This window comes from Ochotona curzoniae, unplaced genomic scaffold (genome assembly GCF_017591425.1).
Source record: "Ochotona curzoniae isolate NIBS_2020 unplaced genomic scaffold, NIBS_Ocur_1.0 contig_2210, whole genome shotgun sequence".
Classification (NCBI taxonomy): Eukaryota; Metazoa; Chordata; class Mammalia; order Lagomorpha; family Ochotonidae; genus Ochotona; species Ochotona curzoniae.
In genome coordinates, this window is record NW_024465369.1 from 982915 (window position 1) to 1009280 (window position 26366).

At 38.3% G+C, this 26366-nt stretch overlaps 1 protein-coding gene and 1 pseudogene across 2 annotated transcripts in view; one reads left to right on the forward strand and one right to left on the reverse strand.

Moving 5' to 3' along the window:
- NCKAP5 (NCK associated protein 5) overlaps positions 1 to 26366 on the reverse strand; it is a 743731-nt gene that overhangs the window by 342266 nt on the left and 375099 nt on the right. For both annotated transcript variants that reach the window (XM_040971482.1, XM_040971481.1), the window contains exon 4: positions 15825 to 15958. In XM_040971482.1, coding sequence (XP_040827416.1) covers positions 15825 to 15958 — 134 coding nt within the window. The remainder of the gene's footprint in view (positions 1 to 15824; positions 15959 to 26366) is intronic.
- LOC121151007 lies at positions 25338 to 25450 on the forward strand (annotated as a pseudogene).

A 26366-nucleotide genomic window follows, 5' to 3' on the forward strand; every position in this document is an offset into this window, starting at 1 on the left:
GAATCTTCCTTTGGATATAATTTTGAGCCAGTGTTAATCTGGCAGAATGGATATTCAGGGAAGTCCTCAAAAGTTGATAAATACAGTCTGATAGCAAAGCATTGTTTTTATAAAAATACAAATGTTCAGGATGTATCTTGATCAGCTAAATTACTAACATTTTCAAAAGTCTGCAGTATTTTGAACCAACAGCATTCTAACTCTTGAAGATTCTCTTACCAAATCTTAAGCTCTGATCTTAAGATTCAGAGGATTGGACCCAGCACAGTAGCCTAGTGACCAAAGTCCTAGACTTAAAAGCTCTGAGATCTCATTGAGGGTGCTTGTTCATGTTCCAGTAGTCCTGCTTCCCATCCAGCACCCTGCCTGTGTGCTGTAAAAGCAGCAGAGGGTGGCCCAAAGCCTTGGGACCCCACACCCTCATGGGAGACCTGGAAGAGGATCCTGATTCCTGCCTTTGGATCATATCAGCTCCAGCCATTGTGGCCGCTTGGGGAATGAATCAGTGGATAGAAGATCTTCCTTTCTGTCGCTCCTCTCTGTATATCTGACTTTCTAAAAAATAAATATACCTTTAAAAAAAGATTCAGAGGATCCACTGTAACTCTGCTCTTGTCCTTCGACTCTTCCACAGGATGATTCTCAGTATCAAAAGGAGTTCATGTGGACTCTGTGCCTTCCATATGTCTTAGAATGTATCCTGAATAAGATGCTTGCTTCTAACTGGCCCTGAAGCTGATTCTAGGACTACTAGGAGCTGTGTATTTTTCCAAGAACACCTAGCAGCAACAGAGTGCAAGCATGTGGTAGGTGTGTATATGAGCATCACAAGTGTACATACACATGCAACTCAGGTTCTCAATGGTTTAAGAAGGTGAATCCAGGCACAGGAGAAAGGAGCCAATCAAAGTACAGGAATGTAAGTTGTAACTTGAAAGCTCATCCTCATTGTGTCATTTACAACCCCAAGGAGTTTGAGCATGCTAAACTCAATTTGACCCTGAAGGCCAGAATGAAGGGATATTCATCAAGTTAAGGGAGATTCTTATATTTGGCAGTTAACTTTTTTTATTGATGAGTTTCACATAACCAGACATGACTCATATGGCCCACTATGACGTCCAGGTCCTGAAAAGGTGATATCAGAAGATAATTATCATTTTTTTTTAAATTTACTTACTTACTGTTAGAAAAGCAGGTTTGCAGAGAGAAGGAGAGACAGAGAGAAAGATTTGCCATCTGTTGATCCACTCCCCAAGTCACCAAAATGGCCAGAGCTGAGCACAGATGAAGCCAGGAGCAACGAGCTTCTTCCTGGTGCCCTATACAGATGTGGCTGTAGGGTCCCAAGGCTTTGGGCCATCCTCTGCTACTTTCCCAGGACACAAGCATGGAGTCAAATGGGTAATAGAGTATCTGAAACTTAAACCAGCATCCACAGGAGATCCAGGCACTTAGAGGTAGAGGATTAGACACTGGAGCCATCGCACTGAGCATGAGACAGTTATCAGGTTTTTTTAAATTTATATTTAAAAATTTTTTTTTAATTTTATTTGGGTTCCCCTCCCCCGAGTTCCCACTCCCCACAGATTTTCCCCCTGTTGCTACAGTAGTATAATCCTTCCCATAAGAAGCCGTAATTCCATCAGTCTCTTATTTAAGTGTGCCCCAACATTGCTGGTACAGACAGTATCAGACACTCCAGCATCCCATTGTCTACACACTTCCAATTCATTTGGAATCCATCTTATGTTTAGAAGCAGGAGCGCACGTTGCATTGTACCTCCACATCTGGATATGGTAGATCCCAGTACTCCATCTCTATACATTTTCATAAATGAGAAGTCATGAAACAAAGTCAACAACTGGTATGAATTAGAACAACAGTCACAACAACAACAGCAACAGCAACAGCACAACAAATTACAGCTCCAAGAGGAAAATACGCCACAGGGTATCCAACACAAGGCTGACAAAAATGAAACACAAAAGTCACTTGGGGAAAATGATGCCACCATGTAATCCATGAACCAGCAATGAATTCGAAAAGAGAAAAGAAAGTATTTGGAATAAATGAAATTGAAATTGACAATTATCATTTTTACAAAATTATAGATTCATATAAATTGAGATTCATCATTATCAAACACTATTCATAAGCAGCTCTCATATTTTTATCACTCGGTGTAATTATAACCATCTCATAGCCAATCACTTTCAACATCATCTTGATATAATTCATGGACTACTTAGCTCATACCACACAGCCATGCCTTTTTTTTTAATTAGAAAATCAAATTTAACAGAGAAGGAGCAACAGAAAAAGATCTTCAATCCACTGCCTCACTCCCCAGATGGCCACAATGGCCAGAGTTCAGCTAATCTGAAGCCAGGAACTAGGAGCTTCTTCCAGGTCTCCCATGTGGTTGCAGGGTCCCAAGGCCATCCTCAACTGCTTTCCCAGGACACAAGCAGTGAGTTGGAAGGGACATGGAGTATATGGAATAGGAACCAGCATCTATATGAGATCCTGGGATGCACAAAGACAAGGACTTTAGCCATTGGCTACTATGCTGGGCCCACAATCATGTCGTTAGCCATATTTATACCAGACTGCTTATGTAGAGGATAAGGATTAAAAAAAATCCTAATCATGTATTATCACATTTAAGATAAAGAACACACAAACCTTCAAATGATCTGACATTTTCAAATTGTCTTATTTGCTTTTTTATAATATTTTCAAACCAGGATACAAACCATGTCCACACAACATCCCTTCAAACTTTATAGACATTCTCCCCAGCTTCATTAACTTCCTTGTAAATCAGATTGGGGAATAATGTTGTAATCAACCATTTAAAGTTAACACCTGCAATGTCTGCTTTAATTATGGTCACTGGTTCATATCCTGGTTTCTCCACTTTAGATACAGTTCTTTCCATAATGGCCCAAGAAAAGCAGCTTAAGGGGCCCAAGTGTCCAGGCCCCTTCACCTTTTTGGGAGATACAGATGAAGCTCTGTCTTAGTTTCACAGCTATTTAATGACTGAGCAGGTAGATAGAAGATCTTTGGCTGGCTATCTCTCTGTAACTTTGACTTTCACATCAATCAATCTCAAAGAAAAAATAGGTGATTTTGCTCTGTAGAATATCCTATAGGTTGTATTTTGCAGATTTCTGTTAGCCCTTTTTGCTATTTGTTCAGTGGATATATAACACACACGGTATATAATATTGGCCAAACCTCTTTAACTATATGAGCCACAGTTTGTTTACATGTAAAGCACAGGTACAAAGAATGCTAACCATAAGTGATTGTAATCAGAATTAAAATTACACATAATAGTACAGTTTCTTCAGAAGTAAATTATACTTATCTGTCTCATTTCACTGCTATAACTCTGTTACAACAGTTCTTGACACATGGTAAGTTTTTACACTGCAACAAAATAAACTTGAGTTCACCATCTGAATCACACGGTATAGCTTTGCTGGTTAACACATCTTAATCCTCGGACTGAATCCCTTTCTTCTTCTCACTTCACAATATTTTATTAAAGTGATTTTCTCACTATCAGTGTAACCTCAATGCTCTGAATTTTTCTGATTTGGGATTCAGGGGCACTGAGGCAGCAAGTAGAGCTTCACTATTCCAGTCATAAAGTCTTTACCCAAGAGAAACTACTGAGAAACTCTGAGTGTGCATAATCCCAAAGATATTCACATCTATTAGAAGACACACAGGATATTTTCTGATAACATAGTCTAGTCTTTGGTGATTGCTTTCCAAAAGGCAACCGACTTGTAAGTGGTATGTGTATCATGCATACTGGACATGCACTAAATATAGCACTACTTTTTTTGTTTGTTTTTGACACTCTCAAGAATAATGTACATTGCTGAAGGAAAAGAAATAAATTCTTGAAGTACTTCTGACAACAAAAGTGACCACTGGATTTCAAGTAGAGTTCAAAGTAAGATCAACTGGCATGAATGAGATGTTCATGAAATCAACTTTGCAAAGGTAGGCCACAACTCCGCAAGATGCAAGGTTAAAATGCAAACTGGATTCAGGCGTTTACTCTGCTTAGATGAGAGCCATGCGATAAATCAGCTGCAGCCACATACTCTGAATATTCATATCTCTGCCCTTGTCTTTTCATTCTGTTCTCATCACCCACCAGACCCTACCTCAGCTCTCTATCAAATCCTTCTCACATGTACAGCCTTCAGCATTTGTCTCAAATGCAGCCCCTTTGTGCCACAATGTTTTCCTCATTTTTCCTTACTTACTGCAAACATTTGAGTTTATTTAACATAAGTGTTTTATATATCTCATGTGTAACATTCTTTTTACTCATAAGATCCTAAGGGCCAGAGGAAATGATTCATTTCTATGCCCCTCACTTTGCTTAGCAGAGAACCCAATTTAGTGGTTTTGTTAAAGCTATATTTTAATTTCAATAGTGCCTTTGGAACTACATAATGAAAAAAAATAAAAACTAGGAAAAATTTTCAGTAGTGCCTGAAAAGAAACCTATTCTTAATGTAATACCATATGAATGGAACATCTATTTTAAATCAAATAAACAAGAAATCTGAATATTATGTAGTCAATAAGGGTGGGCAGGTTAACTAAATGTATTTACAGCCAGGGCTTACTTAACTGGTAGATTCAGGCAGTAGCAGAGTCTTTTGAAAAGAGTATTTTTTTCATTTAATAGACCTACAATTTGCAAAGCTATAATCATAAGCAACATCCATTGCACAAAGAGAGGAGTCACACTATATGGACATTCATATCCACAATGTCCAAAATGCTGAAAATGGAGAAAGAGTGAGAAAAGTAGGACTATGATTAATGCATTAGGAAGATGGTACATCTGGAATTTTATAGGTTAAGCATATAACATATAAGCGAAAGTAAAGAAAAAATTTGAGCCAGCTTTCCAATATGGAATGGCTACCCAGTAAATGCAATAAACATAATTACATATTATACTGGCGCACGTGTTTGGAACCACATTCCATCATCAGGCTATCTGATTTGATAATGCAGTACAAGAATGTACTAAGCAGGTAGACTAATAGGGTAATAAAGAGACACAGGTCCTCTGCACAAACTTTGAATTGGGAATACCAGTGAATATTAAGTTTGTTTGTTTGCTTGTTTTTATATTTTAATATTTTCACCCATTTCCCAGATCCAAATTTTTCTTGAATATAATCTTAGCAAGATCACATGAATAAAACTTAAGAAACAGTGTCAGTGACAGAATGTCAAATAAGTGATGAAGGCTGAATGTTCTATGATATCCCTTAGCTTATAAAATAAATTTAAACCTCATCTTCTATTGTGGATGATTAATTACAACATGCAAAAAATATGTGACCAGAAGTCATAAGCTCCAAATTTAAGATTAGCGTACATTTGCCAGTGTGATCCTATTCAACTGATTTTAAAGACTCAACCTTGCATTATTTAAATATTCTCAGATCTCCCTATCACATACAAAGTTCTACAAAAAAATGAATAAAAAGTAATAGGCACAGTAGCCTACTGGCTAAATCCTCACCTTGCATTGCCAGGATCTCAGATGGGCACTGGTTTGTGTCCCAGTTGCTCCACTTCCCATCCAATTCCCTGCTATGGCCTGGGAATGGTAAAGACTTGGGACTCCGCACCCACAAGAAAGGCCTAGAAGAAACCCTGGCTTTGGATTGGCTCCGCTCTAGCCATTGTGGCCATGTGGGGAGCGAACTAGAGGATGGAAGATTTTTCTCTCTGTCTGTCTTTCTTTCTGGATGTATTTGACTTTCCAATGAAAATAAATAAATCTTTCAAAAAAGTATTAGCAATGATTTTCAGGAAACAATGAAAAAGGAAATAAAAAACCCACTATCTGTGGCCAGCCTAATGTCAATATTAACAAATATGAAACATAACTGCTCACAATGATAGGAATTACATATGGGGAAGAAACTCCCATTTTCCTCTTGAGAAAAGCCACGTCATCACACACTGTCCTAAAAACTGATTGGGGAAGATCTTTGGTCAGAAGAAATGATAAGAATTCTAACACACAATTTCATGAAAACTACAACAATTTAGTACCTCATAGCTTCAGTATTTAGCTAATTTCTCACTTGGTTTTTCGGAAGCATTCTTACAAGCTTAAGGCTGTGCATTAGCAACAGATGTAGACATTCATAAACATCTAAACTGAATTTTTTTTTTCACAAAGTAAACAAAGAATCGCAGAGAACAGTTGCAAATGTTTACTATCATCCCTCTGCAGGAATAGCGATCAGTAAGTGTACAGCTGGAGAAACAGAAATGTAATCATCTCAACAATCCACTCCCCTGGGTCAGCTACCTTTGTGTGCACCCCACACCCATGGAGGGCCAGACTGGTATAAATGACACTAAGTCTCATGCAACACCAGTTTAAGGAATTCTGCAAAGACTACTCTGAAATAGAAAGCTCCTCCTTTATAGATGAGCACTTCATCATGGAAACCCACAAATCGGAAATCAGGTCTTCATCCTCCCAGGTTTATAACTCAAAGAATGATGGCAATTATCAGAATTTTAAAGAGCTGCAGAAATGGCTATTCTACAACTTCCCTTAAAAGCCAATTTCTATAATAAACACACTCTTCATAAAATTTGTCCATATGTTTTAAGTTTCTCAAAGTACAATCCCTCCTGCATCTTTCTACTCTAGTGAAAATATTCATTCATCTTTGTACTTGTTCATTTATCAACCAACGAAAATTTATAAGACATCTATCATGCATATGATCATTAGGAAAAAGTATTAAGAGATATGGAGATGTGAGAAATTTTCCTTGCACATTGTATAGACAATAATGCTTAACTCCTTTTAGATTGTTTTTAGGAGCGATATCTGCAAATATGTGCAAACTCACAGAAGATATGGAGGCCAGAAGGACTTGCTGAACAACCCCAAGTATAGAAATCAACATTTAGACCATGGAAAACGTTCAATGTCAAATGCTCTGAGTTCCTCAACAAATAAACCAGAAAATGTGGTGACAAATTGGAGGTTCAAAGGAACTTAATAGATTGATCCATATGGACATGTGGTCAGCAGTTTGAACTCCACTTCGATTACCCACATCCCATATCATAGTTTCTCAGTTCAAAAGTCCCAGCTCTACTTCAGCCCTGCTTCATGTTAATGCACTTCCTAAGAGACAAAGCAGATGGTTAAAGTAACTGAGTCCCTCCCACCAATCTGGGATAAACAGCTTGAGTTACATGTCCCCAGCTTCAACCTTGCCTAGATACGGTTGTCAGGTTTGCTTAGTGAAGTTCTCTCTCCACTTGTCTCTCTGTTCTTCATATATGTTTTTTTAAAATATGTCAAGATTGGGATCAGCGCGGTGGCCTAGCGGCTAAAGTCCTGGCCTTGAATGTGCCAGCATCCCACATGGTCACCGGTTCTAATCCCTGTGACCCGCTTCCCATCCAGCTCCCTGCTTGGGACCTGGGAAAGCAGCAGAGGTCAGCCCAAAGCCTTGGGTTCCTGCACCCGTGTGGGAGACCAGGAAGAGTTCCTGGCTCCCAGCTTCGGATTGGCGCAGTACCGGCCATTGCACTCACTTGGGGCGTGAATCATTGGAAGGAAAATCTTTCTCTCTGTATATCTGACTTTGCAATAAAAATGAAACAAATCTTTAAAATATCAAGATTATCAAATGATCAAGACTAAATTAAAATATCAGTAGGTATACATTAAACAATGAAGCTACTTAAATACAAATTACTGCTATAAAATCAGGACACACGTTCACGGAGAAAAGATGAAAGCTGAAATTGAGAAGTCACTTGGGTGGCTGGCAGTTTTCATTTTGCACTTATTTTTCTTTTAAACAAAGATGTTAATTTTGGAGTAATTCATCAAGTTGAATATTTGTGTTTTTTTTATCCATGGTTTATTTTTCAAAAAGAATTGACTAAACTGAAAGTCCTATATCTCACTAACAAGAGTGCAAAATGGTACAGCTACTAAGGAAAGCAGTTTGCAGTCTTTGCAAAATAAAACATACTTATTATGTGACTCAATAATCTTACATTATTTATGTGGCTATTTCAGTAGTTTCTGAGAAAATGGAATTAAAAGTTTATGTTTTTGTAAAAACTAATTTTGAATTTGGTGCTCAGGGTTTGTTTTTTTTTTCTAATAATATGCACTAACAATTTACCTTTTTGAAGAATCCTCTTAGTTATTCGTGTGACATATAAAGACACTAAAATCAGGACATGAATGTTTATAGCACATTTAATAATACCCACCTAAAACTACAAGAAACCTAAATGACCACCACAGGTGCACAGATCAACAAAGGGAAAGGAGCAAAAGATGACCCTTGTCCTTACATCTGTCATAGTGGGAGATGAGGTTGGAATATCTGGCTCCTGGCTCCAACCTGGTCCTGGTCCTGTCCTGAAAATGGCCCTCTGGGGAGCGAACCACTAAATAGAACAGCTCATTCTTTCTTTGCTTCCCTCCCTCCATCCTTGTCTGTCATTTCGTCTTTTAAATACAGAAAATTATTTTGAAACAATATTAAAAATAAAACATTCTCACTCATTTTCTAGAAGAAAAACACATTTTGAGGTGAAAGCAGTGAACCATTACACATTATAACAGATCATGGAAAAATATTTTGAAAAGAGACTGAATCTTTCATCTGTTATTAATGGACACTTTATCAGAGATTATTTATAACAGAAAACAATTTTAATGATCATAACTTTCTCTCTGTTTAGGCTTTTCCTCAAAACAGTTAAAATCCATCCTAAATTGGATGACATTAGATCCAAGACTAGTGATGGTTAACCTCAGCAGAATATCAACTTCCTGTTGCCAGTCAAAGCCCTCGGCATTCAGTAAAAGTTTTGTCATCTCCATTTGGTAGTTTTCAAATCTCAGTTTCTCCATAGATGAACAACCAAAACAGACATGGTCAAATCCTTGCCACACGGAGGTTCGCTGGGATTACAGCATGGATGCAATGGCAAGAGACAACCAAATCTCAGCTTAAAGGTTCATTCTTAGAAATTTCAAGAAGGGAACCAAGTTATGGTTCAGTGACTTAAACCCAGGACATTCTTCCCACACTGAAGTGCCTGTTTGGAACATGGCTACTCTTCTGATCTGCTTCTAATCCAGCTTCCTGCTAATGCATCCAAAGAGTAACAGGTGATGGCTCCAGTACTTTAGAGTTCCTGCTACCCAGGTGGATGACAGAAGTTTCTAGATCATGTATAAACCTTGGCCCAGCCCTGGATATTGATACTGTTTGGGGAGTGAACTGGAGGAAGGAAGATCTGAGTGTGTGTGTGTGTGTGTGTGTGTGTGTGTGTGTGTGTGTGTATGTGTGTATGTGAAAGAGATAGAGACTCTGTCACCCCCATCTTTCTAATGAATAAATCTTGAATAACCAGACTAATAAGGAAGAAATTTTAAGAATTTTTGTCTTAATAGCCTAGTGACTACATCACAAATTACACTTTTAAAGAGCAAGTATTATAAAGCTATAATGTAATTCAATTTATTCATTTTTATATAAAGAAGCAAATGGAGACACAGAAGGGTCAAATTACTTAACCAGAGCTGTTAACCTCTTTAGATATCCCACTGAACAGAATATGTCCTTTGAGATGCAGTTCCAACTACACTGTGTCAATTACATTTCTTTCTACCAAAGATGGACATCAGGCATTGCACTTTTCGTGCTTTTTGCTCAACTAGATGTTGCTATTTATGAATTGAAAAATCTGGGGCTGCTAAAATGGTTCATCTGACTAATCATCAGCCTGTACGTGCCAGCATCCCATATGGGCACTGGTTTGTTTGCTGGCTGCTCCACTTCTGATCCAGCTTTCTGCTTGTGAGCTGTGAAGCCAGTGGAGACTGATCCAATACCCCGGGCTACTGCACCCAGAGACCCAGAGGAATGGGGTATAAATCAACAAATGGAAGATCTTTCTCTCTGTCTCTCCTTCACTTTGTAAGTCTGTTTTTCCAATAAAGAAATCTTAAAAAAAAAAAAGAATTTAAGAATCCAAGAAGAAACATGATAACATTATCATTTCTAGGCAGAAACAGAAACACAAAGGAGTAAAGAAATATTGAACAACCAGTCAGTAAGCATTTGTGCAGGGAACTGGAAAAGGCTTTCTTTCTAGTTCTCTACAGTGAAGGCTTCACCTTACCTCTTATTTGTTCAATCAAGAGTATAGATGCTAGATCCCCCAGGACATAAACTTCTGACACCAAAATATGTTCCTTTTACTGTTAACCATGCATTTTAAAGGATGCCTTTTAAAATCTTCCATCTGCCATAATTTGAAGAAAATGCATCCTTTAACCACAGTTGTTTTGCCATTTTAAACTTCCCAGAGATTTATGCAGAGCAGACGAGTGGCCCCTATTTTTATGAGAAATCTCAGCCAGAAATGTTGCTGATGTTATGGAAATACCAACTCCCAATTGATGGAAAATTGCCTCCTGCGTTCATTAGAATGAGGCAGCCAGAAAGCTGTTCTCCCAGACAGGTGAAGGTTGATGGTAAGTTGGAAACCTAAGTTAAAATCGGAGAACTCTGCACTGTTGATTGTCCAAAGGTCGATGGACAGCTTTTCTCTTCTTACTATGCTTTACTACTTCTAAAGATGCAAACAAAATGCATTTTAATGTACCAAATATAGAAAGGCAGAAGGGGTTACATGGTTAGAACATTTAAGGAATACTATTCCCTTTCACACACTCTTCTATACCAGGTGCCTACGGTTTCCAACAAACCCTGGGATTCCATCAAGTGTCTTAGAGCCACAATGTGAGCAGCAACCGGGGAATGAGTTAAGCAGTAAAACGATCTCCATTTACGGCCCTTGAAGTTTAGCACACACCGGACAGTACTTAAGCGTAGCCATCAACTGTGAGAGGAAAATCCCCATTAGAGTAAGCAAAGAAATAGCTACAAGGCAGTGCTAACAGTGCCAGGGGAGGAGGTCAGAAAAAGTTGCAAATGGGGCCCAGCACAGTAGCCTAGCAACTAAAGTCCTTGCCTTGCACACGCAAGGATCCCATACGGGTGTTGGTTCTAATCCTGGTAGCCCTGCTTCCTATCCAGCACCCTGCTTGTAGCCTGGGAAGGCAATCCAAAGGCTTGGAACTCTGCACCTGTGTGCGAGATCCGGAAGAGGTGCCTGGCTCCTGCTTTGGTTTGGCGCAGCTCTGGCCATTGTGGGCACTTGGGGTGTGAATCAACAGATGGAGGATCTTTCTCTCTGTCTCTCCTCTTCTCTGTATATCTGATTTTAAAATAAAAATAAAGTAAATCTTTTAAAAAGTTGCAAAGAAATTTTGGGGTTGCCATGTGAAAGAGTGGGCTCCATTTGCTTGACTTTTTAAAATCCTGGTCCATCATGAGTAACAAACCTGAAACCTCTCCTAATATAAACATCCAACGCCTTGGTGTGACACATTCACAGAACATTTCAAGGCTGTAAAGAAACATAATGTGATGCCTGATATTTAGGGTGCAAAATGGTTTGCTAACTGGAGACATTTTCTAAAATGTCTGCAAGGTGGTAATTATGGGAGACTGATGCTAAATTAAAATTTCAAATATACAGAAGCATAGCTCTATCCCATGGCACCACCTTGTAATAATATCACTCTGCAATCACTCATGTTAACTAGTGATTCATGCCACCTCAGAATCTATTAACGCATATCTGGTCCTGAATGTGAACAAAATTCCTCTCCATTTACAGCCATACTAGAAATACTAGTATCTTTTTTGTTCATATACGTAGAGTTCTGTGAAAGTGGCTGTTGCCCAATGAGAACAGAAGTGTGCAATACTCATCTACAAAATGATCTGATTATCTCTAAAGAGATTTGATGTGCATGTCACAAATAGCTTGTATGAAACCAATACTTAGTAGATATGTTTTTCGCTCCACGAGCCTTTGCTTGTTTAAGTCACTGCTATTCTAACCCAATATACCTGGGCTGTAGTTTCAAGACAAAGTTCCTGAAAGTGCCTCTCCAGGAGAATCAGACCTCCAACATTTCACAAACTCAGTTTGAAATAACAACCATGAGACTATAAACCCTTCCTATCTTTGCATATGCACACAGTAGAGAAGGCAGTGTCACAGCCTCAATGCACTGATCTTGACCAGCTCAATAACCACATTTCAAAGAAACAGAGGAGTGGGAAAGTAGGAGTACTTACGGAATGTCAGGTGGTTATAAACTTAAGCCTTCACAAAATATACTCAGCTATGCATACCACACAGATAGTGGATTGAACAGTCATTACCACATCCGGATATCATCTTCGATATACACCACCTACCAATAATACAATAAGAGGCAGCAGACCAAATGATCCTGCAACCTGCTTCTAAGTACCACCTTACTGAAGGGCTCTTGCAACTGTGGGGAAAGCTTCATGTTCAAGTACATATAATTTTTCTTGTCTGCATTTCCATTATGGGAGGTCAACTGCATGAACTAAGTTTATCATGCCTGCTTAAATCACTCTCAGTGTAATACAGTTCTGATTCAGGAACTTATACAGCTGATTATGTAACTAACCTCTGACCACATATTCATACTGTACTTGTGATAGTGACTAAAATTGTAGATCATTAATTCCCCATCGGAGGCCAAGAGGGAGGGGAGAACTGCAGCTCATAATTTGGTGGGGACACAAGAGAGAATTATTCAATCAACCATTTCTATATAATTTTATCACTTATGTGATCCCATTATTCATTTACACATATAATCAAAAATATCCAAACTGTGTGGTGCCTTCAAGCCACAAGAGCTATCACAGAGCTGACATCATTTAAAACCAAACTCCAGATGACCTCTCCAAAATCATGCATTCTGGTGCCTGAGTGCCACAACCCATATGCACCTGTAATTGTCCCAGCATCTGCCTTGCACTGTTTATTCTCCACTATTTCCTCATGAGGCATCTCAAGAGTCCTCCAGGTCACTGAGAAGCTCCAGGGCCCACAGGACCATCCAACAGGCCAAGCAAACACCATCCGCAGTATCTGCTGCCTCTGTGCCTCAAGTCTGTGAAAGCAGCACTGCAAAGACACACCCATGAACTGGCAGCCTCAGAACCTCACCTGAGTCTATCTAGCAACAGACTAGCTCTGTACTTATGATTCCTTAGACATGGGGCCAGCATTCCTATTCCATACAGTATAAAATTTAAGAACTATGACATTTTTTAACACAGACGTGCCATAAAAGTAGCAGTACTTGTAAGAATTAATCCAATTTGTGCCATCTTAAACTACTGCCTTCTGTACCCTCCAGTATCTTCTGGGAAGGAATGCATGAAATACATTCAATTATGAATATGTAGCCAGAGATAATTAATGTTCCTCACTTAAAAGGGTTGTAGTCTTTGACTTTAAGAATAACACATTTTTTTATGTCTACCATTTTATCATCCCTGCTAGGAAACTCCTAGTTAAATTACATGCTCATTTTCAGAAAATCTTTGGGGCTATATGACTATGAGCAGTTATAATGACATTCTTTTATAAATTTATTTTCTTGTTTTTATTTTATCATTCTAATTGTATATCTGTAATTTATTGTAAGCCATACCACGTGCTTTCAGAAAGGCTATTAGCTTAGTTTTACCAGGTAAACTTCAGTCCATGAACAATGCTGAAAGTTAATTCCACGCATTTATATATATATATATATATTATATACATATATATAATATATATGTATATATGAAACAGATAAACATAAAAATGCTTAAATCAGTAGAATAATTTGAACTATAATTTTATATTACCCTTTTGGCTGCTGATCAACTGTAAAGGTGGTATATTACATGCATATTCTATAATATTGAAAATTTTACAAACTTAAATTAATATTCTTTAAGTAAGCCTAACCAGAAGTATCTTAAAACTTTAAGTTTAAAGCCATCAAAACTGGTTCAATTAGTCTCTTCAAATCATTCTGTGATTACATTAACTATTGCCTTAGCTTGCCTTTTCTATCATATAAGCTGTCTCCACGTTACTGATTTACTTATTTGTCTAATTTCAACTGGATTTAAATTTTCAATTTAAACAAAGCTTTACTTAAGAAAATTAGTTGTCCTAAAAAAAAATACTATCACAAAAGTAGGAGGTAAAACCATTACTTATTGTATACTTAATTATCTTCTCTTTCAGCTTAGGTTAATGTCTTAATCCTTGTGTGATGAAAGGATTGTCATATGGGATTTACAACAGACTTTCCAGAATACAAAGAAAATAATGTACTGTGTCATGTGGGTCTCACACAATGTAAATCAACAGTTTGTGTATGGAGACATATCAATTAAATAGTACAGACATAGCAAGATCTGCCTCCCCCTCGCCTAGAGCATCAGTACCAAAACTTTGCAAAACAGTACTTTCCTGAAAGCTAATTTAGTGGGTAGGGCTTTTTGGTTTCAAATTGGGAGATATAAAGTAAGAGTTAACATCAAAGTAAATGGAAAAATTGAGATCAGTTGATGTAAGCGCTAGCCTATGAGGGGTGGAATGAGGGGTGGTTTGTTCAGGCATTGAGTGGTGATTTCTACTCCACCTGTGTATTACCATGGGTTTGAGGTGGTGAACACTGAACAAAAAGAGCCATTCATTCTCGCCTGAGTTGTTTCTCTAAGAAGTCTTAAACTAAAGCTGCAAATTGTTACGGAACTAGCCATGGTTAGGGAAACAAGTGGGATTAGCTTCATTTCCTCTCTGCAGCATATCTTATAACCAAAAAAAAAGAAAAGAAAAAAAAAGTTAGGCTAATAAAAATTTCATAATACAAAAGCTTCATCTATCTATCCGTCATCTACTTTTCCAAACCTTGCAGTGGAGGAGAGTAAAAGCAGACTGATAGCTTGTTCATGAGGATTTTAAAGCAACTTCCACTGCCAAGAGAAAATAATTTTGATCCTGCCATAGGACCTCAGAATTGCAAGAAATGACACCAGTATGCTCACCGGCTTTACAAGTATTTGCTGAGTACTTACCACATGCCCTGCATCTATTGTAAGATAACCTACAATCTCAAGTATTCCTTCACTTTGTGAACAGAAAAGCACCAAAATGAAAATAGACTCGCTCTTCTCTCAGCAGGTATATAAATGTTCCCCTAAGACTTCAAATGCAGATTTGTGTCTTGTTTTTCTTCTCCTCCAAGTGAACTGAACAGACTGTAACATAATAGACTGAATGGCCACCCAAAGACTATGACCATGCTACAATTAAATTTAAGAGCTCCTTCTTAATAAATCTTCCTTTCAAATTCTAGCTCTTTTTAAAGAAAGGAATTCTCTATTTTTTAAAGACTACTTGTACATATTTCCTTTATGGAATGAGCAAGGTTTACTGCATGATTTCATTAGCACTGTATTAAAATTGGGCTGTGATGCCCAGTGAAATTGCAGCCCACAGGCTGGCCTTATATAGAGCCACACACAGTTACCACAACTCCCTGAGATCAATCCTTGTGGGTGGTGGGGAGGAAAAGCTTCAATACAGCCTAGGCTGTGTCAAGTATAAATGGAGAGTTTCAGAAAACTTGTCCAGGTGGAACAGAGTGGCTTCTCAGGAAGAAAAAGTCTAACCTGGGAAATTAGTGCGCACACAACCAAGGCTTATGAGACGAAAACTTAACCCTAGTTGTGATGGGCGCTTGGAGGGGTGCACCCCCAGAAGGAAGACGCTCAGTAAGAAGCCTCACCTAGAGAACTGCTGCTGAAGACCTTGCATCTGAATTCTGTTGCACTCAGACTCAAGGGTCACCTCCCGCAACCGCTTCTCACTTTGAAGACGCAAGTGCCTCTCCTCTTCCAGTTCATGGATCAGCTTCTCATGCTGTGGAAACACAGGGAAAATGACTTATAAGAAGATGTTGTCAAAAAAATAATTAGTAACAGCTGCTGTTTGCTAACTGCTATATCATGTATATATAAACAGATATGCTTATTTACATAATATATTTTAAGTATATATTTTAACTTCATTCTTACGGTTATCCCAGGAGAGAGGTTTTATTATGATTTTTTCATTTTAGAGTAGGAAACCAAGAATCAGAGCTATCTGTATAATTTGTACAAGGTAACATAAACAAGAAAAGAATGAGTTCCAGATGAATTAACTCTAATATGGAACAATTTCTACTAACTCAGAGAAGAACTCTGACTCTAAGACACTATAAAATGCAAATCAACAATCAGATATGAAATATTCATTATTACCTGAACTGAATTATTTCATCCATCCTGTTTCTGGTATGTATGTCTTAAAGAGAAGATTGTTGATTTTATGGAACAATAATTTCAAGGTAATTAAACCGCAGAGTCCATCAGATGGCTGGGTCATGTGGTACATCTATTTTCAGATTCCTGAGCAATCTCCATGCTGCCATCCACAATTGCTGTGCTAGCCTACATTCCCACCAACAGGGGATGAGGGTATCTTTTCCCTTAAATCTTTACTAGCATCTACTATTTTCTGATTTCTGTATGATAACCATTCTAACTGGGGTAAGACCAAACCTCATGGTGGTTTTCATTTGTACTTCCCTGATGGCTAGTGGACCTGAGTATTTTTTTTTCATGTCTGTTGACCATTTGAACTTCATTCATTGAAACCATATGCTCATGACAGTCTCCATTACACAGCTACTATACATCCCCTTAAATGAAAAGCCAGAAAACAAAATCAACATCAGGGAGAAAAAAGAAATTAACAACACCATGAAGTTAAATAGCTGTCATATTTAGTAACATGTCATTTTACTCCATGGCATTGTAAATTTCTGTTTTTCTTTGTATGGTTGAATTTGTATTAATACTTTTCATTTAAGGGGATGTATAGTAGCTGTGAAACAGAGACTAACATCCAGATGTGAGGATACAATGTAGTATGCATTTCTACTTCCAGACAAAGATGGACTTACAATGAAACTGTTCACTATATATTGACAATAGGATGCTGGACTCTCTGCCATTGTCCATGCCCGCAACGATGGACATATGACTGAGTATGAAGAACTATATTTTAGTAGTGATATAGAGGAACTAGGTGGGGGGAAGGGAATTGGGGAGGAGATAAGGGAAATGCCAAGAGCCTATGGAACTGTATCATAAAAATAATAATAATAATAATAATAAAATGTTAAAAAAGAAAATGTATGTTCATGTCTGCTTCCCATTTAACTGGACTGTTTGATTTGTTGTTGCTCAGTTTCTTGAGCTTTTTATAGATACTACATATCGATCCTCTATCAACTATGTAGTTTACAAATATTCTCTCCCTTTATGTTGGCTGCCTCTTCACTTTGTTGACTATTTCTTTGGCTGTGCATAAGTTTAATAGCTCGATGTAATTCCATTTGTTTATTTTTGCTTTGATCACCTGTGCTTCTGGCGTGTTTTCCAAGAAGTCTTTGCCTATGCCAATGTCTTACAGAGGGTCCCTGATGTTTTCCTCTAGTAATTTGATGCTATCAGGTTTAGATTTAGATCAGATTGTAGATAAAATACACTTTAATTTTGTCCAGCTAGGTTTATAAAGGTAAAAACTAATCAAACCTTCCACTGTTTCTATAATCCCAGGCACCAGTTCATCTCGCTGATGGGTACCAAGGAAAGAGAGGAGGTCTGGATGATTTAGAACACTGCTCGGCACATCATCCCTGGAAGTGGTGTAATCACATCCCTGAGCATCTCTGCTTAATATCGACTCAGTTACAGTACAAGTTTTGTACGTTATGTTTCCATCCTGATATTGTCATTGACTTTTTTTCCTTTAAGGCATGTCATGACTAAAATTAAGCATTTGGCCTATTAGATATACATTCAATGGCTTACAAAAAAAAAAAAAAAAGAAGAAGAAGAAGCCAACATCTGGTTGTGAGAGATGTCTACTCTTAAAAGCAAAGAGGAGAAAAAGAAAGTGGTCATGAAATACATCGAACTTTATGACTCCCTGGCAGGGGCTACTCAGGATTAAACGCAAACCTTTGCAAGAGATATATTCACCAGAAGCAATAGCAAGGATGGATTTTTCTCCAGTTCCAGCTCATGGGGAAAAGTTACCCTGAAGGCCATGAAGGAAACATTTATGATCTACAAATGAATCATGACTCTCTAAAAATACCTATCATGCTGCTGCTGAGCCTTTGACCATGCCCTTGCTCTTGCTTATAAAGCAATCTGAAGTTTCTCTATTGAAAGTGCAGGACTACCTCCGGGCTCAGTTTTTAAGCCATGCCCTCTAGAACTTTCTTCGTTATTTCCCTCTTGAGTTCTAAGGGTCCCTACAGATGTTACCATCAGTGAGAGATGTACAATTTTAACATAATCTCAATTTCTCCTAATTCATCAAGCAGACACTCGTTTGAGATTAAGGACATTCCTTATTTGCATTTCTCACATTTTTAGCATATTTAAAGTAAGGTGGTATTACAATCATATTTGCTATTTATTCTGTAGCTGACATTTAGGTAAATTAGCCTAAAACTTTGACAATCCATTTTCAATCCCCATAATCATTTCCTTTCATCAAAAACCCTCAAAATCAAATATTTATTATGTCATTTTGAAAACTGAGATTCTGGAAAGTATAGGAAAAAAGAGAAAAAAAGAAACAAAGAGGTCATCAGAAAAGAGAAATGTGTTAAAATTAACTGTAGAAATGTATGAAGTAGAATATTTTATGTATTTTGTCAGAATTAAAAGCTAACCCTCTGTACTTAGTTATTTCCCTCAATCAAAATTCTGCTCTTTGCAAACTCTTTGAGATCACAGGGCCAGAAGCAAGGCATCCACATTTCATATTTTGGATGATTGTACTTTGATTCCAGAAAATGCAAAAAAATGGTATGTTAACTATTGTCCCAAAACATGTGTTATGAAGTATGTTAATATTTGTAAAGATCGTCCCTTCTTCCTTCAAAAGCAGAGCATGCTAGTGAAAAGGCAGGACTTTTTTCCATTAAAAAACCCTTTGTTCTATATGTCAATGACTTCCTAAACACTAAAAATAACATCCTTATCACAGAGCAAAGAAAGCTCTAAAGAGTTAAGAATAGGAAGGCAGAATAACAGTATAAAAATATTTCCGGGCCCGGCAGCATGGCCTAGCGGCTAAAGTCCTCGCCTTGAACGTGCCCAAATCCCATATGAGCACCGGTTCTAATCCCAGCTGCTCCACTTCCCATCCAGCTCCCTGCCTGTGGCCTGGGAAAGCAGTTGAAGATGGCCCAAAGCCTTGGGATCCTGCACCCGTGTGGGATACCCAGAAGAAGTTCCTGGATCCTGGCTTCGGGTGGGCATAGCATTGGCCGTTGTACTCACTTGGGGAATGAATCATCAGATGGAATATCTTTCTCTCTTTCTCTTCTCCTCTCTGTATATCTGACTTTCCAATAAATAAATAAATCTTTTTAAAAAAAATATTTCCTTCAAATGGCATGTATTTCAATTAATCCCAAGCTGGACAAAATTCTGATCTGATTCCAACAGGAAATTATAAAAGATTTTAAATGCTTGATTAAAAACAAAAATAGATGGCATCAACGGATTGACAAACTATGGATTTTTTTTTCATTTTCATTTTTTTGTTTGTTTACATCTACAATATCCCTAACATAAATGTATTTTTGTCCAAGTAATTTTTAATTTTTCTCTCACAGGTTTGTCCTGGATTTTTTTTTTTTCTTTTTAACAACCAAGAGAGCAAGACATAATGAACAACAGAGAATGAGTGCTGTTATTTATGTAGTACTCCTGGTCACACAACAGCAGTAAGTGAAAATGTCATAGAAATGTGAGTTATAAATTTGATACACTCCAGCTGCTGGAGCAATGTGTCTCTCTGCAGAACCACTGAGCTGGGATGGCAGCAAAAAGCCCTCATTAGAGGAACGCTAACAATATCTGTCCAAAATCACTAGATATGACTTTTCTCTTTTCTTCTACTTTCATTGAACAAGCTCCCCTTCCTTCCTCTCTCCTCACTGCAGTCTCATCACTTCATTCAAATCACAACCCTTTGTGTACCACCAACAAACAGCCCAAGAGCCGAGTCTCAGAAGTGACATGAAACCCATGATCACAGGAACATTTCTAATCACAACCTCTCCTTTGTCCGTAAAGACACGAGATTTGCTCTTCTTCAAATGTTTGGGCCTTGGTGCAACAGCCAAGTGGTTAACATCCTCCATATACATGTGCTACGATCCCACATGGGTGCCAGTTCCTTTCCCAGTTGCTCCACTTCTCTTCTAGCTCCCTGCTTGCGGCCTGGTAAAACAGCCCAAAGCCTTGGGACCCTGCACCCGCACAGGAGGCCCAGAAGAAGTTGCTGGTTCCTGCCTTCAGATTGGCTCAGCTCCGGCCACTGCAGTCACTTGGGGAGTAAACCAGCAGATAGGAGATCCTTCTGTCTCTCCTCCTCTCTGTAAATCTGACTTTGAAAAAAAATTAAATAAACAAAATATTTTTCAAAATAATACAAGAATTTTAAAAAACACAACAAAACAAAACAAAAAAACAGGATCTGGCAAAATAGCCTAGCAGCTAAAGTACTTGTCTTGAACATGCCTGGATCCCATATGGGCACCAGTTCTAATCCTGGCAGCCCTGCTTGCCATCCAACTCCCTGCTTGTGGCCTGGGGGAGCAGTCCAGAAGGGCCTAAAGCCTTGGGACCTTGCACCTATGTGGGAGACCTGGAAGAGACTCTGGGATCCTGGCTTCAAATTGGCTCAGCTCCGGCCAATGTGACTACTTGGGGAATGAATCATTGGATGGAAGATTGTCCTCTCGGTGTCTATTGTCCTCTCGGTGTCTCCTCCTCTCTATATATCTGACTTTGCAAAATAAATAAAACAATAAATAAATAAATCTTTTTTTAAAAGTATGGCAGCATGAAGACATGGTTTTTGTTTTCTGCATTCCAGAATGGCTTCTCTGAGAAAAGGAACATGGAACCTAAGAGCTGTATGAAGACTAGTGCTGCTAGGTGAGGAAAGAAGAACAACAACCCCACAAGGAACAATAAGCAGCAAGTTCAAAGTTCTTTGTCACATTTAGGAAGAATGAGAAGCTCAGGGTAGTTGATTCCTGGTGGGCAAGGAGACAAGAGAGGCACGTGACATTAGCAAAGAGCAGAAACTAGATCTTACAGGACCATGAATATTGTAAAAGATCTGAGACTCCGTCCACAGAACAGTGACACCACAGCAAAATTTAATCAAGTTATAGTGACTCATTGTGATTTTGCAAAGCTCATTTTGATTATGATTGGAGAAAGATATGAGGAGGCTAAATTGGAAGCAAGTATATATTAAGTATATTGCTGGGTCCCAGGTTCAACACAATGGTTCAATTTGCTAATCCTCCCCCTTACAAACACTATATGGGCACCGGTTTGTATCCAGTGGCTCTAGCTCACATCCAGCTCACTGCTTACCACCTGGGAAAGCAATGGAGGATGGCCCAACCCTTGGGACCTTGCAACCACATGGGAGACCCAGAGGAGGCTACTGGCTTTGGAATAGCTCAACTCTGGACATTGCAACCATGTGGGGAGTGAACCAGCAGATGGAAGATTCTCTCTGTCTCTCCTCTTTGTAAATATGCCTTTTCAATAAAAATAATTATTGGGGGGCTGGGAAAGAAGAAGCAAAAAGACATCTGTGTCCCTTATCAAAGTAGTTGGGTTCCATTCTTGCCTCTAGCACCTTGCTATTGTGTGCAATGGGAAGCAGCAGTGGTAATGGCTCAAACAACTGGGATCCAACCATGTACAATGGACACCTGGATTGCCTGCTAAGATTCCATCCTTGGCTCCAGCCTAGCAGTGACAGTCACAGGCACTTGGAGGGATGAACAAGAAGAATTCTCTCTCAAATAAGAAGAGCTTTCTCCCTCACTTTCACTCTCAAACAGATAACCAAATAGGGCAATATTTTACAAGAGACTGGTTAATGCCACCTTTCTACTGTGAAACACATCATTTACTGTGCAAGTGGTTTTGGACAAGCTACCTAACTTAATACTTCACTATTTTATGCCAGTTATCTTTGTGTGTTGAGGACAGTGGAATCTTACAAGGCAATTTCATAGTTCCACTGTAAAGATTAAGCAAAAAGTATGGTAAAGGAATTTAAAAACTTCAAAGCACATGTAAAAATAAGATAGAGCTAACTAGAATGATACAACTTATATTGTCTTAGATAATTTAGCTATTTTTTATATAAAGACTTTAAAGTTTTTACTGTTTAATAATCACTGTGGTAGAGAAATGTTAAAGTTATGTTTCTCTTAAAAGTTTCAAAAATGTATTTTTAAACAGTCATACATTAACACTGAGGGAAAATACATTTTAAATTAGGTTTTGATGTTAGAACAGATAAAACCAATCTAATCACAGGAGCCATCTAGAATTCATGTAACGCCACATTTAGCCTTCCTTAAAATATATTTTTATTCCCATTACTTGCTATTATTTCAAAAACAATGGCTGGATATTTCATCTGTCACACTTAAAAGGGAAACTAAAATATTAACACTTGATATTCAAAAACAGAAATTCAAGGATTTTATCCTAGGTCTACATAGCTTCAATGACTCTGATTGTACTAATAGGTTGTAATATGACAAAATTTTAGAAAGGGTCTAGGAATTTGAGAAAATAGTTCCTTTACATTATATGGATTTTCCAGCACTATCACACATATCACAGTGTTAGACGACACTGACATGTGATAGGCACATGCCACACGAGATCTTCTTGTTGGATTTCATGAAGCACCAGTTCATGCACAGGTCCCCATTTAGTGCACAGTAGACTTAGAATGCTACACAGTTTGTTTCTGTTTCACACAATCTCCTAAAATACGCTCCATAAATGACATTTAATAATCAAAGAACTACGGGGGCAAAAAAGTTATGATTCTGAGATAATAAGAAGGTCTTAAACACCATGAGCAATGAAACTGCCAATTTGAGAAGGCCATAGGGATTAAAAGACATTTCTTACTATTGTGAGAAAAATGGAAGATTATTCAAGATAGGTATATTCTGGCAAAAGTGAAGTACATCCTATGCAGTGGGAATTTTAAATTATACAGACTGCTAGCCAGGGTGCATGCATTTGATTCAGTGATACAAACATAAAGCATAGCATGAAGACATAACAATCAATTCAGAACTTCTATAGCTGCTTTTTAATTTATGTTCAAAAAGTTACACCTATCTCTGTGTGTTCCTTAATGACTAATTTGTAAAACACCCAAAAGGTTTCAGGGACCTGAATAACCATATTAGTTGTCCTTCCTCCTGAAAACCTAAAATTGACAAAGGGTTTCTTCTCTTTCATAAACCCCTAAGCTGAACATATCAATAGAAAAAATAAACTATTTTCAGGAAAACAGTTTTAGTTCAAAAATTCTCTAATAACCATTTTCCATCAAACTAATGTAAACAGATCTGCATTAAGTGCTAGTTATAACATCTAATTGCAGTCCCATTTCTCCTTCTTATGCAAACTGCAATACATATTTCCCACGAAGTGCTCAGAATTCAATATCCCCATTAGTTATCAAAGATCCAGTTATCCTAGAAACAGAGAAACAGATAAGGAACCTAAGAATTGATTTTTTTTAAAACCTGTTCTGTTGGCTGTAACAGAAGAATCAGAATCAGATTTTGAGATGCTAGGATAGAAATAGCTCGGTGTACATCTGCAGTGCTGATAACATCGCCCAAGAGACCAGGCTTTTATTCTAAGTAAAAATGAAACAGAGCTGGGTTAAAAAAAAAAAAATGTGACAGGGAGAAAAGGGTGAGGGAAAGGAAGAAGGACTGCATATGGTGAATTATGAAGTTCAAGGGCAAAGGAGACAGCAAACACTTGGATCTCATAAAGGCCTCAGCTCTAGACCAAAGCCTTAGACAGGACAAGTGCCACAGGTAACCAAATCTTTAAGGCAGATAATTGTTTATTATTTAGCAAAGGGATACATATGTGAACTATATGAAAATAGTACTTCCAGGTTGAGGCGCGAAGAAGAGAAAAATAAAAATGAAGATCTGGCATGTTAACATCGCTGTGAATTCTAAAAGTACTATTAGGAAAATAGTAACAGATGATGACATCCGAAAAGAAAACGGTGGTTATTTTTGTATTTGGTTTTCATTATTTATCTACCAAGGTTACAAATGAAGAATAAAATGGTTATACTGCATTCACAGAGCAGTGATTTGGTTTTTCTAAAGACAAGGATGTGTATGCTTCTTGTATTCTGGATGCTCACTCAGAGTTACAGAGAGGAAAAGGCAGAGAGAGCCTCCATCTGCTGGTTTACTTTCCAAATGGCCACAAGGAAGAGGGTAGGGCCAGGCCTAAGAGAGGACCACAAACAGCTTCTGGGTCTCCCACACGGGGTGGAAAGCCCAAGCACTTTGACTTTCCTCCATGGTTTTCCCAGGCACATTATCAGGGAGCTGGAATGAAGGTAGGAGTGGCCAGGACTCACAATGTCACCTGTATGGGATGTGGGGCAGCAGGTGGCTGCTTAACTCAGGACAACAGAACGCAAGTCCTATGAAGATTCAGATTCAATATCATATAGACAAAAGAGTGTAGAAATTTACACACAGCACAGCTTTTCTTCATTTTTGCCTCAGAATTCCTATAGTGGAGGAGCATGAGGTTAAGAATCTGGATTATTATTCTGGTCCTCCTTTTACCCTACTATGCAATTTTGGGGCATTCTTTTCCCTGGATTTTTTTTTTTTTAATGCCAAGATTGCTTACAACACTTGTATCTCATGAGGTCTTGAGTCATCCACAAGAGTATTAAGGAAATCATAATCATTAATGCTATTATGGACATGAGATTGAAGAACCTCAATATCAAAATACCAACCATTTGTTCATGGCTCATTGCTACTAAGAAACTGTGTGAACTTGCAGGCCAAACAGCCTATGTCACCTTTAGCAGCCTATTTGACCTTTAGCTCTGATGGGCCCCAATTCTTATGAATCAAGGCCCATCTAAATCTCATAGGTGGATCCAACTAATTAAGTGGGTGTTTTACCTTAGTTGCTGGAGGCATGGGCTGTCCAGCCAAGATAGGTAGGGAATGTGTGGTATTTCTCCTCACCCTGCAGGCTATTATAAACTGCCCCTGCACCTATAAAATTGCAGACTGCACCTATAAAAACCCTATGAATGTGTGCTCGCTTCGGCAGCACATATACTAAAATTGAAATGATACAGAGAAGATTTGCATGGCCCTTGCGCTAGGATGACACGCAAAATCCTATGACTGTGCTGCTAAGGAGTGTTGGTCCCGGGCTGGCTGACTGTGCTGTTGGTCAGCCAGCTGCCTGCTCTCAACCAAGAACCCAGGCTCGGATGTGCTTGAATAAACCATCCTTGGGCACTTGGTTCGACTTCAGGCCCCTGCTGATTTCTGGGGATCTCAAAATTTAGGCACAACAAGATCAAATATCTATAAGATGAGGTGTGTATGCATGCCAATATTGATGCTTAGATTTTGATTTCATTTGATAATGATGAAATGATGAAGGTGAGTAAGAAGGCGAGAGGTTAATAGTGGGCTTCTTCTGGCCAGGATGAAGCAAGGCAATGTGAAAATGATAATACTGGATGTTGTTCTGCTGGAAAGAGTTAGGATATCCACTCTAGTAGCACTGAATTTAATGTAGTTCCCCTAAAACTGGAGGTGTCAGGAGACTGAAGAGAAAAGATTCTAAAAATGACTAATTCTTCTTAGGTGTGGACTCCAGGAGTGAGAACACTCCCGAGGAAGTAAACAGATGACTGTTTCTCTAATTATGCTGATTATTCACTTTCCTCCATGGGAAAAGGCCTTTCCGCTGGCATTGCTGGCTCACTGATATCTTCAACAAGCTTCTTACAAAATACTTCCTCCCAGTTCTTGGAATAGCTGATAATTGCAGGGCCTACCCAAAGAAAGTAGGATATTGAATAATAAACTAGATGGGCATAAACCTAATAAAAACAGTTAACTCTCTAATTCATTCCCTTTCTCATACTCCAATCTTTTCTTTGGTTTCTATGATCAAAAGTCTGAATGTTCAATGAGAAAACAGCTTCATTTACTTGACCAATGGGTCCTTTTATAAGAAGTCAATGATTCATCTGTCTTCCCTGCTCTCAGCGCCTCCTCTGTTGTCATGTTAATTGATCACAATTAACAGTACCTATTAGTTATTCT